The 15,188-nt window shown below is 33.3% G+C and overlaps 1 protein-coding gene across 1 annotated transcript in view; it reads left to right on the top strand.

Annotated features, from left to right (window-relative positions):
- Positions 1 to 15,188, top strand: part of LOC123564713 (dynein axonemal heavy chain 3-like) — a 77,587-nt gene that overhangs the window by 3,714 nt on the left and 58,685 nt on the right. The window contains exons 5-14 of the mRNA XM_053527486.1: positions 122 to 247; positions 803 to 998; positions 1,793 to 1,972; positions 2,293 to 2,429; positions 2,781 to 2,886; positions 6,437 to 6,615; positions 7,316 to 7,409; positions 11,063 to 11,153; positions 12,961 to 13,151; positions 13,722 to 13,953. Coding sequence (XP_053383461.1) covers positions 122 to 247; positions 803 to 998; positions 1,793 to 1,972; positions 2,293 to 2,429; positions 2,781 to 2,886; positions 6,437 to 6,615; positions 7,316 to 7,409; positions 11,063 to 11,153; positions 12,961 to 13,151; positions 13,722 to 13,953 — 1,532 coding nt within the window. The remainder of the gene's footprint in view (positions 1 to 121; positions 248 to 802; positions 999 to 1,792; positions 1,973 to 2,292; positions 2,430 to 2,780; positions 2,887 to 6,436; positions 6,616 to 7,315; positions 7,410 to 11,062; positions 11,154 to 12,960; positions 13,152 to 13,721; positions 13,954 to 15,188) is intronic.

The raw sequence follows: 15,188 nt of genomic DNA, 5'->3' as shown, positions 1-15,188 counted from the left end.
CAGAATTATAATATGTTAATAATATTGTTGCATTGTTTGATTATTGTATTGAAAGAGCACTTTAATTAGATTTAACAAAAACTAGACATGAATACATGTGAAGGTTATCTTATGTTTGTAGGTTCATCAATTTGAGGTTCATCAATTTGAAGGAGTTGGAGCGTGCTGATCTACCTCTGTTACCATCAGAGTTTGAATCTCTGATCAGAAAGCAGTGCTGGGAGGCTCACGAAGTCCTCAGAAAAAGGTAACACCACGTTAACCTGAAACATGATCAAGTTGTTACAGTCAGTTATTTCAAAACCCCTCACCATAGCTAGTTTGAGCCCTGAGCCAGGATCAAATTAATTCCTGTGTGGAAGCTAGCCACCTTGTTAACTGGGAGCCAGTTCTTGTATTGGACTGATTATTTATATCTAAAAAATATCCATGGAGACTAGGATCCTTCTGCTCAGATATTGTTGTGACTTAATTTGAAAAAAAAATGTTTACATCCTTACCAAGTTACCAGCTCCTTAAAACATGAATAGGGCTGTGAAAGCAAACAGATCTGAAACGCTCTAAAGAAGAATGAAATCTGGCTAAATCTCATGATAACCAAAGGAGATCCCATTTGGTTTTGAAGATGCTTTATCCCACTTTACTTAATAAGCATCTAGATTTTTAATAAATTGTTACTTTACCCAGTTTCACAAGAATACAGCTGGTAAGGACTCTGTTGTTTATTTCTTTGAAACAATGTTTCAAAATTAACTTTTGTACATTTTTTGACTTCTCTTATTTAACCTTCTTCCATTTATAGCTGGATCCCAACTTGTGCCAAGGTGTTTGTGGACAATGCTGAGCACTGGCAGTACCTGGTTGGACCGAATGACTCTGACAGTACGGAGCTTGTACAGGAATTCTTCTCGGCAGTGGCAGCAGTCATGTCTGGTCAGCTGAGAGGCATGGTGATCAACTCACTTCATGACTTTCTGCACTTCTTCCAAACACACAAGGTAAACTCCTCTGTTGTATTGAATGATAATTATTTAAACATGTATGCATATATTCAAATGTATGATATCATTTCTGAACGAAGATACAAAAGGAAAGAGTATCGAATAGGGATACTAAAATTGGAGAATCCTTGAAGAGAGACACAAAATATCACTTTCAAAAGTGGTGATATCATGATGTTTGAGTCAGTCTTGTTATATTTATTTGGTCCTTTTGAATCGTTGAGAACATTAAGTTTTGCTATAACATAGTTCCATTTAAGTGGGTTATGTTGCATGGTTATGTTCTTTACTTTAAAAAGATCTTTTCAAAGATTTTTTAAAACCGTAAACAAATATAATGACAGTTAAAAAGTTACTTTGAGGCAGTCACAAGAATAGTGTTTTGTTTCAAGTCAAATCAAACCTTTCTATTATGATTTCCAAGGCTAGAATTCAATCTTTTTTATTTGCACTCTCAAGTTGTCTTTTGCTAGTACTACCAGAAAATTTAGAAATTTCAGCTTGCAAAAAACCATAAATGCCAGATTTTTGTTTCCATTGGATTGTAGATAGAATGTCACCATATGAGCAAGGTCTGTCAGACATGCATACTATATAAAAATGACATACGAAATGAATGTGTATTTACAGCAGATTGAAACTGAAAGTTGAAGAAATAAACACCATCATTTCCATTTCAATTTTTGTCGGTATTTAATTTTGTAGATTTGTGTAACAGAAAAGAAAAAAATTGAAGAATTAGTCCTTTACAAATGAGAGTGATGTTACTGTATTTATATGTATAATTGCAGGAGGGCAACGACTATGGTGAGGAGTTTGACGATCTGAGGTATGTCATGGCTCAGGTGATGATCATCAAGTTGCGGGTGGAGGAGCCAAAGATTGTGTTTGATCCTCCCTTCAGGGAGATCAGGGACATTATACTGAGATGCTTCTCGGAAATTATAGCCTCTGGAGAGGGTCTGATGAGGGTGAGTTCAGAAGTACTCATTTTGTTGATAGTGAAAAAAAGTCAGTGGCTTAGAACATTTTGAATGTGTTTTTTTCCTCTGCTGATTTAAATAATGTGTTCGGATTTTTTTAAAGAAGAAAAGTTAGAAGGGCTGTTTGGGTTTTTATGATGTTTGTGTTACCATTGATATTGACTTAATTACATTAAAAATGTATTGGAATTAAAACTAGTTTAATATCATGTAGAACCTGTGTCCTGTGATGGCTAAAGTATTTCATAATAAAGGAAAAATGTAAATTCTTTATAGCAAGTAGTAACTGAATGTGATTTTATGTTCAGGTTGAGTGTCAACTGTTTCCGGACATGAGAGGACAGAAACTACTGCTTCGCTCTGTGAAGATTGATGAATCACTGGTCACAGACTATGTAGACAAATCCATGGAAATTTTCAAACTGAACACTGTTGGTCCACAGAAGTAAGTTTTGCTTAAAATATATGTCATGGAACCCCTGAATAACAAAGTTCCTTCAAACTTGATGATTATCATTTGAAGATTCCAAAATACCCTTGGGTCCTTTATGCTTGATAGGTTAAGGTTGTGGAGGTTGAAACACTGACCCCTCACTGCTTCCCCAAGGTCCAATTTCAAAGAAACCCTCACAGCTAGATTGTAGAAATTTAGTGGTTCAGTTGAGGTGCCCACTGTTGTGTAAAACAATGTCTGAAGGGCACCTATTTGTTGAATATATACCAGGCAGGATGTTAAGAGGATTTCTTGTCTGCTGAAAAAAGGTGGAATTAATTACCTTTCTTATTTTTGTTTCAGGTACTTGACAACATACAAGAAGTATCTGGAGCTACTGAACAACAAGGCTGAACAGGATGTCTCAGCATTCTTGAGAGAGTCACACTCTATCGCAGCATTCAAATCTGTAAGTCTTGTGGCATTGCAGATTTCTTAAAAATCTAATACCCCCACCCATACCTATTAACCCACACTATAATCAGTGAAATCCTTTCTCTGAACTTTGATCAGGAACTGTTTTATAACCTCACTACTAATCTATCTTTTATTTCTTGTTTAAATAATTAATATCACCATGATAGTGAAGCACTGTGGGAATGAATGTTACGCATTTATAACATTTTCTTTTATAGCGTTTTTTTATGATTCACTGTTTAGGATATTTCACTTGACTGTTTTACTATTCCTTTACCAGCAGTTCAACAAAGTTGCCACAATCACTTGTCTTTATTTGGATTGTTTCATGCTGTTTACATCCTACCCACTAAGTTGGTCATTTCTTTATTATTTGTTTCAATGCTGTATTTAATCACCCCTACCACTTGAATTTTTGGCATGTTTATTTTTTTATGGTACCCTCTCATATTATTACTAACCTTTCTAACCTTGTTGAAAATGCCATTAAAGAACTGTTGTGTGATTTGCTGCCAGGATCAGGATGAGGATGCATCTAGTGGTTTTTGTGATGGAAGTAGTTTGAATACCAGTCAAGACTATAATGAAAAGTTGACTGGTACACAGTTTCATTTGAAAATTGAAAGTACTGATTCAGCAGATGATGAAATAACCATCAATGTTCCACGGCAGAATTTTCCAAGATTGAGTATATGTGGAAACTTGTTGACTGAAATTAAAAATAAAAATAGTTCAAAGGGAATTGAGTACTTTAAAAGAAAGAAAAGTATAGATGCGGAAAGCGGAACTGTTGAAGACCACAAAGACAATCATAACACAGAAGCTACAAGAAACAGTGCTCACAGTAGAAGAGAAACAAGAAGATCACTTGCAAATGGAATGAGAATTGCTTTTAAGCAAAGTAGAAATATTACAGGTAACAGATCTGGAAATGGAATTAGGATTTCTTATAACAGTGAAATGGAGCACTTTAAAGGCATTGACCATGGACTGGGATCAGGGTATAGAATAGAAAGCTTTTCTGTTTACAAAAAGTTAGGTAGAATAGCACCTAGATCAAAGTCAGGAGCTGAGGAAATAAGAGACAACAGTAAAAAATCAGCCGAAGTAGTGACTAGGATGGAAGATGACTTTGTAGACAAACATGCAGAATCAGATAAACCAGAAAACAGAAATAGGGATGAAACCATTGACAAATATGTAGAGATGGATAAATTAGAAGACAAAGACATAAAATTTGATGAAACTCTGGGTAAATATTTTGATACAAATGAATCAGACAATAAAGTTAAGACTGAAGCTCAAGAGAATTGCTTAGAATCATATAAAACTCAAGAGTTTGAAACAAATGAACTAGACAGGTTAGTTAGGGATGTACCTATGGATAAATGCATGGAAATTAATGAATCTCAGGGCAAATACTTTGGAACAAATGACCAGAATGACCGAAACAATAAAAGGAGAGATGACAATATTGAAAAATATGAAAATATAGATGAAGCTGACAAGACTTATGATGATTTATCAGACGATGAGTCAGAGACTGATGAAGATGATTATCTGTACTTCCTTCAGTGTCAAGATGTAACTACCCTGTATTGTGGAACTGGTATCGTCAAACGTCACCTGTTGTATCTTGTAAAAATATTGTACCTTTGGAGGAACACAGCTTTTGTATTGTTCCTCATAAGAATATTTCATATTATTACATATTGATGTTCTTTGTGTAAGATGCCAGAACCAATAATTTTGTTTGTTTTAGGATTTTGCATAATTAAATGCCAAAATTGAATTCAGTTAGCACATCTTTAAAAAGTGGCAAATCTCTTATCCAACCAAGAAAGTCTAATTTCATTTGACATTTGATTGAGTATCAGACTGTGGTACCATCTTTCATATAAGCTGGAATAAGGAAAACTTGAAGCAAAGTTGCTATTTCTCATGTTTTTTTTATTTTTTATGTCATTTTGTAGATTCAGCATCATACAGAGGCCTTAGATATGCAAAAAAATAATAAACTCTGAATTAGAATGTACACAATATAAAAATCATTGCACTTTACGAGGATGGTAAATGTTAAAGACTTATATTGTACAAAGTAAAAAAAATTTTTTTAGTTATTTGAGAACTTACTGTACTGTATGTATATTTGTTGTACTGTATATAAGTAAAGTGCACCAAGAACACATTACATGAAGAATGCACAGAAAATTGGTAAACTTGTCACTCACTGTTATCAATATTTTTATGTGTTTACAAAAGTTTTTATTTTTTGAGCTGTTTAAAGAACTTGTACCTTTTATTAAAATAGGACATGTTGTTTGAGACTGTTGTAGGATAAAAACAGTACGGTAACCATGGAAATAAATATTTAAGAAAACAAGTACTTGCATGGATATGCACATAGGTACTACATGTGAAGATTTAATTAACTTTGTCATCTATTTTGATCTTCTATAAACATTGTTAACAAATGTACACCAGTAGCGAAATGTTTCTTTTTTATGCCCCCGGCATATAGTGATTGTCCTGTCCGTCTGTTCGTCTGTTCGTCCGTCCGTACGAGGTTAACCAAATTGGACACGTTTCATCAATACCCCTAACTAGAATGACTTGATACTAATGCAGATGTATCCTGTGACCTTTCCTCATCTTCAGACATCACCTGACCTCAGTTTGACCTTGACCTTGAATTTGACCTTGTTTTGGACTTAGGCTGCTTTGTATCGACAAGGATGCCACCGGGGGCATCAAGCGTTTATTGAACGCAGCTCCTTGTTTCTTTCGTTTTCACTTGTAAATCTGTTGTCTCTGTTAGTTTTGTATATGTAATGGTATAAAAAAGGTTGTAAAAACTGAGTTTGGAGTCCAATTTCAGAATTTTACTTTGCCAGAATATGCATAGAAACTACAAAGTAGATTTTCAGTTTATAACAACGGAGTAAGATGTAACAAATTTTTTTTTTATTAAAAACGTTTAATGCATCAACATACAATTTTAGCGTGTTAACTGTATACATGTATTGGTTTTTTGGTCAAAACTTTTTTTTAAAAGACTGGCTTGGATATAATTTGTTTGAACTTCAGTTTGTCATAGAGAGTGTTTGTGAAGTTGATATGAAATATAATGAGTTATTAAAATTTCCATTCATTTTATGTTTTTTAAAAATTCAATTTCACATTCCTACAAAATTGCTGTTTTTGCAAAAGCCATGACATTAAATGATTTTATGATGTGTAAGGAGTTGACATATTTTATTGCATATATGTCTGGAGAATGTTGATCTTGTCTTTCAGGTTTTTATTTATATATTACCATTTCTTGTATGCAAATATTTTAAATGAGCTATAACTGTTAAATTTAGATATATTTCTGCAATATTTTAATTTTATGTAAAGGTATTTTGACTGAATCATAACTGTTATATTTACATTTATTACCATCATGTTTTTACTTTATTTAAGGTAAAAGATGTAATATCTTTTTCTATTGCCAAATGTTTTTTGTTATTATCTGTAGTATGTTCTTATCCATTTCACAGAAAATCAACAGTTTCCAAGACTTGAAGAACGAGATATCACTGCTACGTATCACTGTGCCGCTCAGTATGTTCTGTTTAGACTGTGTTGCACTGAACCAGGACTTGGGGGCACGAGCAGAGAAACTGAAGCAAAGGCTGATCACATTTGAGATTGATGAGAATAGAGAACTGAACAAAAAGTGAGTTGTGTCCCTTAGATAAGAGAAAATCTGCAGATTTCTAGCATATTTGAATACCATAATATAATCAGTCAGGTCTATGAGTTTAAAATTATTATTCCTGTAGGCTTAGGATAAAACTGTTGTATAATAAAAATGTCAATTTATATCTATAATTTAACTGTGTTGTCTGGAGTTAAAGACTAGGGCCCGTATTCATAAAGCTCCTAAGGGAAAATTTTCCCTAATGGATTAACTAAGGGAAAAGTTCCAAGGCCCTATGTGGACAATCCTCGAGATTGTTGGAATGTTTGACAATATTGTCTCATAGAGTCTGGCATAGTAATGAAGATTATCAATAAATCTTATAAAGTTTACACTTTTCTTTTGTGCTATGTTGTTAAGGAAATTTTACAAATATAAGGATTTTCCTAAGTTTTCTCCTTAGGAGCTTTATGAATACGGGCCCTGGTCTCTAGTTGAGATAATAGAAAAACCTTGTTAACACTTGAGAGGTCACATTTACTAACTGATCTACATGAAACCAGATGAGAATACTTGTCTTAATGGAATCTAGGTCTTACTTGAAGCTGAGTCATATAATGGGGTAAAAAATATATCGGTCGAGCAATACAGGGCCTTCATTGCCCTTTTGTTACGTACTAACTGTTAAAGGTATAGTTCTTGCCTTGAGTTTAAATATATAAAATTTCCACCACAGTATCTGCAAGCGGTATGATGAGATGGCAAACAGAGTGAGTGAAGTACCGGATAATACCATAAGCCTTGTTGAAACACAGGAATATCTAAAACAGGTATACACTTGCTTTCTTTTCGTTGTATTTCATTTTATTTTGAGCCAGTCCGGTAAACTCAGTTTGTTTCTTGGCTGAGGTATTTTGTCTCGAAGATTTTACAGAAGGCAATGTGCCTGAAGTTATTTGTCCTTCACTTCTATTTGCATCGGTACCTTGTTATTTGCAGCAACAAGTCAGTTTCAGAATCCAGGAACACTGATCCATAACTGAAATAATGGACTATAATGCCTTGAAGTGTTGCACATTTAGAAAGAAATCAGTTGAATTGTTATTGTAAAAATTTGAAAAAGGAAACAACTTACACTGATGAAATCATAAGACGAATCATTTAGTAAAATTTAGGTAAACATTTTATTCAAGTTTGATGGTGTTAATTCTTTTGAATCTTGTTAAAATAATAGAAATATATCTATATATGTACTGGCTTATTACTATATTGAGTATATGTAAAAATTATCTTCTACTTATTTAACAATTTATATTTACAAAGCTGATTGTTACCATGGTAATGCCTGATGCATGGTTCCATATTATACATGTATCCCATTGATTTTTGTTCGGGAATCACATTATTTGTCACAATTAAGATCTATGTCAACAGAATTATTTTCCAATTTTGTGTCCCTTTTCATTTACTCAAAATGTTACGTCACAGTAGTGTGTAAAGACATCATCTTCATCTATTATATAAATTAATTTTCATATTTATGCATCACTCTGAATTTATGATATGCACTTTCTGTTTAGTTTTCACAATTTTGCCACTGTTAAAATATACTTTTCATTTCTTAGGGAGCTCTAAAGAATAGTTTTGTAATCACCCATTGCATTTTCCCCTACCTGTATCTCATGTCCCGAGTGCATTATGTACATGGTCTTTCGTTATGTAATATCATTTTGATGACATTTTGTTGAGGTTTTTCAAAAAATGAATTAAGTGCATGATCCTGTAACATGTTATTGTATTTTCTGCTACATTTGGGGTGCCTCTGTGTCCAGATACCTTAGGCAGCTGTATCCAGATCACTTGCTCCTCATCTATGTGTGTTTTAGCTTCTCGCTGGTCATTATATAATGAAATCATACAGATGGCATAGGGAAGGTCAGTGGTCCTACCATGATGCCGGTCCGTGCCTGAAAGTATGACCAGAGGGGCACCATGAACTTTTTTTGGTCATTAAAATCTAGAAAGTTGTAATATGAACTAAACAGTATATAGATATGACTTAAAGCTTAAAATATTCCAGAACTCCTACATACAGGCCATTAAAAATTTGATTAATTTACTTCATTATAAGTGTATTTAATGTAATATATTAAAACATCGTCCAAAAGTACCGGTATCTTTTTTCAAAAAGGATTATCTTTTATCAGAAAAGTTTGGTTTGTTAATAAGGCTGTAGTAATGAAGAATTGAAATTTTCTGTGTCATCTTCCCTTTTACGATTGAAAATATTTTGACTGCTTCTGTTGATTGTAGAACAATATTGTGAACTCATTATTTGTGGGCATCTTATATTTTGTGAATTTGTAGTTGCGCCAGTCAACAAAAATTAATCCCAACAAACAAGTATTATTTCCATTTATTTTATATTTAAAACTTGCAATTCATTAATTTGAATTTCCGTTAATATTACTAATTTGGCAAAAGCAAAAAAAAATATGCCCACAAAAATGAATGATTTCACAGAAACTTGAGTAACTAAATCTTTGTAATTTTAGTTATAAAAATTTCAAGTGGATTAATTCATTTGTTCCTTTTATGATGGTTAGCTGTATATTAATGTTGCAGTCTTCTGATAAAACATCACTTGGTCTGAAAGAGGAGATTGATGATTGTGCTGTAAGATTAATGTATCTCCTCGATTACGCAATATTTCCGAGTAAGTTCTTGCAGGTACCATGGCATCAGAGTGTTGCTAACAGATGTAAACTAATGGCAGGCTTTTTACATGGAAGATGGAGCAAATCTAACATTGTTTTCTATGCATTTGTAAAAAATATGCGCAAATTAATTTCTCCCTGTTTATTGAAAAATTCAGGGTATTCGCTGCAGTTTAAAAGTTTCTAGAATTTTTAATATAGAAAAAATTCCATTTACACATTTTATTTTGGCTTTAAAGAAAACATGTTTCTAGATCATGTAGAATATAAAACCAAGAAGTTTTCAATACCGGGATAAATAAATGTTTATTAAATGTCATTTTTTGGAGTTTGATCAATGTTGGTTTGTTATTGCTAAAGAATTTAAATACTTGTCCAGCTTTGTTAATACTTACTTGTGAATGTTTGTCTGTAGTCACAAGATGTAACTGTCCAGGAATTGAAAAATGAGTTGGAGGATGCTGCCCAGAGAATACTTTTTATCCTAGATCAGGGCATTTTCCCATGTAAGTAAGGGATTGTGTATTACCCCACCCACCTTCACTGCAGCCAGAGGAACTTGCTAACAGCTGATGAAAATTGTGCACTATTTTGATACTATTTATAGATAATACTTGCCACAAAACTAAATATAGAAATGAAATACCCTGGTGTTTAAAGACATAAAGTCATTGTTTATTGGTGTTTTTAGTAGAATGATGTTTTCATTAATGGTGATGGACCCATATTTAAAATTTTGAATAAAATGTCATGCAAGATGTAAAATATCTTTATTTGAAGTTTAATGTCAGAATATAATCAATCAGGAGAATGTACTGGTTGTGTGATAATATCGTCACTGAATCACAGCTTTTCGGCTATATTTTACTTATCTGAGACTGTGTATAATATTCAAGTTTTACACATAAAAAAAAAAACACCACTAAAGTTTTAATTTGAAGTAGGACATGTTCTATTAACAGGTCTAGAAAGGGGCCCTTAAAAAATCATCTTTTTTGCATCATGACAGTTGATAAAGTTGGCACCTGATTTTTTTCGTCATATAAGTAGAAAGCATTGATATATAATATTTTTTAAGTGCAGATTTTATCTATGTGCTGATATTATTTCACCAACCAGTATGTTTTTATTTTTTGTTGAAATAATTCTGAACACTACAAAGAGAAGTCATTCCAATGCAGTTAAGTTTAACATACTACGATTCATTAGATTTTTTCTCTGAAAAAAATCAGTAGACAATGATTTTGTGTTTAAAATGTTACATCTGTGATTGTGGTGTTAACAAGTCCTTGTTGTTTTTATTGTTTCAGGTCTTAAAGGGATTTACATCTTGTACAGTTGAATTTTGTACATGTGCAGGCTGTCTGTAAAACCATCTCCTGTTCACATTAATAAGGAAATAGCAGTACATTATGTATTATGAATCCATATTATTGCAATTTGTACATGGAAAAATTTTCAAATAATTTGAAAGTATTTGACTCAGATTCAACATTGGTTGAAATACCTAGCATTAGCATGTAAGTAAATTCCATGCATTTATCATTTGTACAAATTTAAATTTAAGGTTGAATTATGGCCTGTATAAAGTGCTTTAGCAGATTTCCTGTTATTGGATGATCTATTGATTCTATTATCTAAAACATTTTAAGGCAATCATCAGAATTACGGAGATGGTTATACTTCGCCAATTTTATACATTTAACAATTGTCACGTCCCATGAATTTCTAACATGTTTTTGATTAACCTGGTGTTCTTGTTTTAGTCACAAGACGTAACTGTTTACAAACTTAAAGATGAGATAGAAGATGCAGCGAACAGACTCATGTTTCTGTTAGATTACGCTGTATTCCCGTGTAAGTACGGTACTTGACATTATGTCTGGCTTTTGTGTTAACGGCATTTTTTCTCTCCTCTGTTCTTCAGTGTAATAAGACGCAGAGCCAGTTTTTATCAATATTAGAAGTAAGAAATTAATGCTTCGGCTTAGATATGTAAAAATTTACACTTCTTTTTAATTTATGGATGAAGTATTAATTTTAAGGTGACATGCAGAAATGATGACAGAATGATATAGCACCACTATTTGTTGATTTTCAATAAAATCCCTTCTACTTGAGAATAATGTTCATTGAAAATTTAGCATTCTTAAATAAGTCTGAACTTCTGACAAATTTGAGTAAATCTTGGATGAATACTGGCTCATATGTTTTATGCTCTGATTCTTGTCTTACACTTTCTTCTGATTTTTTCAGCTCATGTATACCTGTAGAATCTTGATTCCTGCCTTGTACTTTCCTTCCTCATCCATTCTACATCTTTTCTGTTTTCAACCAGTTCTTTTCTTTTTTGCTTTCAGTTTCTGTCTCTACTTAGTTATATATACTATCAAGAGTGTTCAGGTTTGACACTACAGACTGCTTGAGTATCATTACTTATGTCTTTGCTTTGGCCTTTTCTTTCATTTTGTTATCTAGATCTTTACTATGTACAGAACTGTAATATTTGATTTTGTAGGGGTGTAAAATGTGCAGATATCATTGTTTGTATTCCTATCTTCACTCTACTCTTCTTTTGTTACGAGGATTACAGAGGACTGATGTGCTACTGTGTGCTGCTTGGCAGGAACACTACAATACAAGAGACTGTTTTTTTCATACTCCTTTTTTCTGTCTTTACACAGCTTTGTTTTTCTTCATTTATGTGTCAGTGTTGGTGTGTTGATGTGATCTGTATGTGTAATTTGACACATACTCATTTTGTGTTTATGTTGCCAATTTACACACGATATACTGGGATGTCTGTATTGTATGTTTGCAGTCCATGGACAACGAAAAACTGTAACATATTCATTTTGTGTTTACACATATGTTACACATATGTTTATGTTGACAATTTACACATGATGTATTCAGCGGTCTCTGTTGTATGTTTACAGTCCATGGAAAATCAAGACTTAGCAGAAGGACTGAAAGACTCAGCAATACGTCTTCTTTTCCTTGTTGACTTTCCTTTCTTCATTAGTAAGCTTCTCCTTCTCTCTATTATAATCTTTCTTTCTATCATATTTTTTCTTTCTTTTTATTATTTTTCCTTCTTTCTATCATACTTCTGTCATACTATCCTCTTAATTTTTCTTAAATTTTCTAAAATTTATTCCTTGTTGTTAATAAGATGTCCTGTTATGATAAAGTGAGCAAAATCTTTTTTAGCGGAAAAGTAGGTACTTTTAGACATTGAAAACTTTCTTGTTTTGTTTTCATTCAATGTTTTCAGCCAAATCCTTTATCTTATGTAGGAAGGATTTTTTTATATGTTTTGGCTTATGTAACAGACTTTGAATGTATCTTTCCAGTGTTTAACTTGTCAGAAATAGTTAATTACACCAAGTATGACAGATTTTAAGAGAATTCCATGTTAATTGTGTACACAGAATTAGCTAGATTAAACAAGCAAATAGTAATGTACATTTTTATTCCTGAAATAATATGGCAATTTTTTGAAAATTTGTTTTAGTAAAACTGCATTATCAATAAATTCTGTAGTATTTCAAAGAAAATTCTCAGTAATTGTCAGAGTAAGAAGTTATTCCCTTTTTTATCTGTCTTCGTTTTGTAGCAACTTAGTTATTGCATGCACTGTATATATTTCCTTTGTGTGTAGATGAGGACATTAAGTTGAACAGTCAGGTGTTCCACTGGCCAGACAACATCAAGGCCGTGTTCGAGCTCAGCCAGAGCAGGATTATGAACAAACGTGAACACATTGAAGAAGAACTTCGCAGCAGGACTCGCGCCTATGAAGACAGGCTGAATGATATGATGAAAGACGTGGAATCCTTCAAGAAGAAGGAGGTATTTATAATTAAATTGAATTTCATGGAACAAATAAAGTTGAGCAAAAAAGTGGAATCATAATTTTTAAAAAAACAACAAACATGTGTACCCAATTATATTCATGTTGCAAACATCTTGCACTTTGTTGCCAGTCTGAAGGAAATTGAGATACTTGCTCTGCCATTAATTCATGTCTGTCTTAATTTCTAGACAAGGAAATGTAGTTTTTGCTTTCAATTAGTAACATATAAACATAAGACAAATAAAGACACAAACATATGCAGTAATTGCTCCAATGTGTGAACAAAATTACCTGAAGGCACAGACCGGAAAGTAACAAAACAGTGTGTGACATTTTAACATATCAATTTGTTGAGATTTCCATGTCCACAATGTCATCGCTCTATTCTCCACCAGTCCTGATGTTGTGAAGTTATCATTTTATTGACAGCAACAGCTTTGTATTGGATTTGAAATCAAGGAACACTAGCACTGAACTTATTGCATTGTGTTGTTTATATGTTTAAAGCTCACCTAAAATGAAATAAGCCAGCAGTCTCTTAAACAGAATTTGATTTTTGTTTTCAGTTTATGGGTCAGGATGAGATGAAGTCTAATGTAGAACAGCTGGCAAAGCTACAGGCAGGTCTTGAACAAGCTCGTGATGATCTGGAGGGTATCAATGAGGAAGAACGCCTCTTGGAATGGGAACAGAGCTTCTTCCCTCAGCTTAACACCATGTTCCAACTTAAGGAACCCTATGATAAACTCTGGAACACAGCTTGGAGTTTCCACCAGAAACACGAGAACTGGATGAATGGTAGACTTGACCAGAATTTTTTTCGATGGCACTACAATGATTTTTTAGTGTTATGTATTGTTTGGTGTAGATTTTAATGACAGAAAGCCTTGTCTGTCAGAACTGGATTAGAAATACAACTACTATATTTTCCTTTGTCCCATAAATTGGTGTAAATTGATTCACTCTTTCACCAAACATTTTGCATAATATGATAGAAGGCTGAGTACACGGTAAGGTTAGGGGTTTGTAGTAAAACATAAAATATTCTTTATCTACAAAAATGTTCAATTTCCAAGAATTTCTGTAAATAAAACTTTTTTTTTTAGTTTTAATTATAAAAAGAAACTACTTATATAGACAACATTTTGCTACATATTGCCCTTAACCTTATTTCTCAAGCTATTACACTTTTAATTAAGTTGACTAATTAAGACAGAAGGAAATTTTGAGTAAAATTCTTTTCTTAACAATCTAGAATAGGAGTGGCTGCTGTGGCTGAGTGGTTTAGGCTGCTGACTTCAATTCAGTTGCCCATCACCTATGTCAGTTTGATACCTGCTCGAGTTATCATGTGCGGGAGCTATTCAACTTTCTTGCTGGAGGTTGATGGTTCTACCCAGGTGCCAGAAATAATTCATAAATAATATCATAAAAGCAGGAAAGTGGCTATATAACCTAAATGATTTTGGTGTTACTTAATATCCTATAGGCTGATCTAGAAAAGCAATATGGTAACTCCCTGAGGAAATCTGTGAAAATACTATTGTAGAATGGGTGACTTTTGCCTAGGTTTTATTTAGTAATTTCATGGTTATAGCAGCCCCATTCCTGCTGTTAAGATGAAACATGTGATCCGTGCCATGGGAAAACAAACATAGTGGGTATGCGACCAGCATGGATCCAGACCAGCCTGCGCATCTGCGCAGTCTGGTCAGGATCCATGCTGTTCGCTAACAGTTTCTCCAGTTCCAATAGGCTTTAAAAGCGAACAGCATGGAGCCTGACCAGACTGCGCGGATGCGCAGGCTGGTCTGGATCCATGCTGGTCGCATACCCACTATGTTGGTTTTCTCATGGCACGGCTCATGTTTGTTTTAGGAGTTGATACAGGTTAATATTCACAAAATTTTAATACAGTTGAAACTCGATATCCAGAACTCGCTTATCTAAAAACTACGGCTATCTTGAAGACATTTTCAAGTCCAGTCCTGAAAACTCATGCACAAAATATCATTTTAATAAGAACTTTGGTT

Source organism: Mercenaria mercenaria, chromosome 2 (assembly GCF_021730395.1).
Source record: "Mercenaria mercenaria strain notata chromosome 2, MADL_Memer_1, whole genome shotgun sequence".
NCBI classification, from domain to species: Eukaryota; Metazoa; Mollusca; class Bivalvia; order Venerida; family Veneridae; genus Mercenaria; species Mercenaria mercenaria.
Note: the sequence above shows the minus strand (reverse complement) of the source record. Positions and strands in the feature narration are given on the sequence as shown.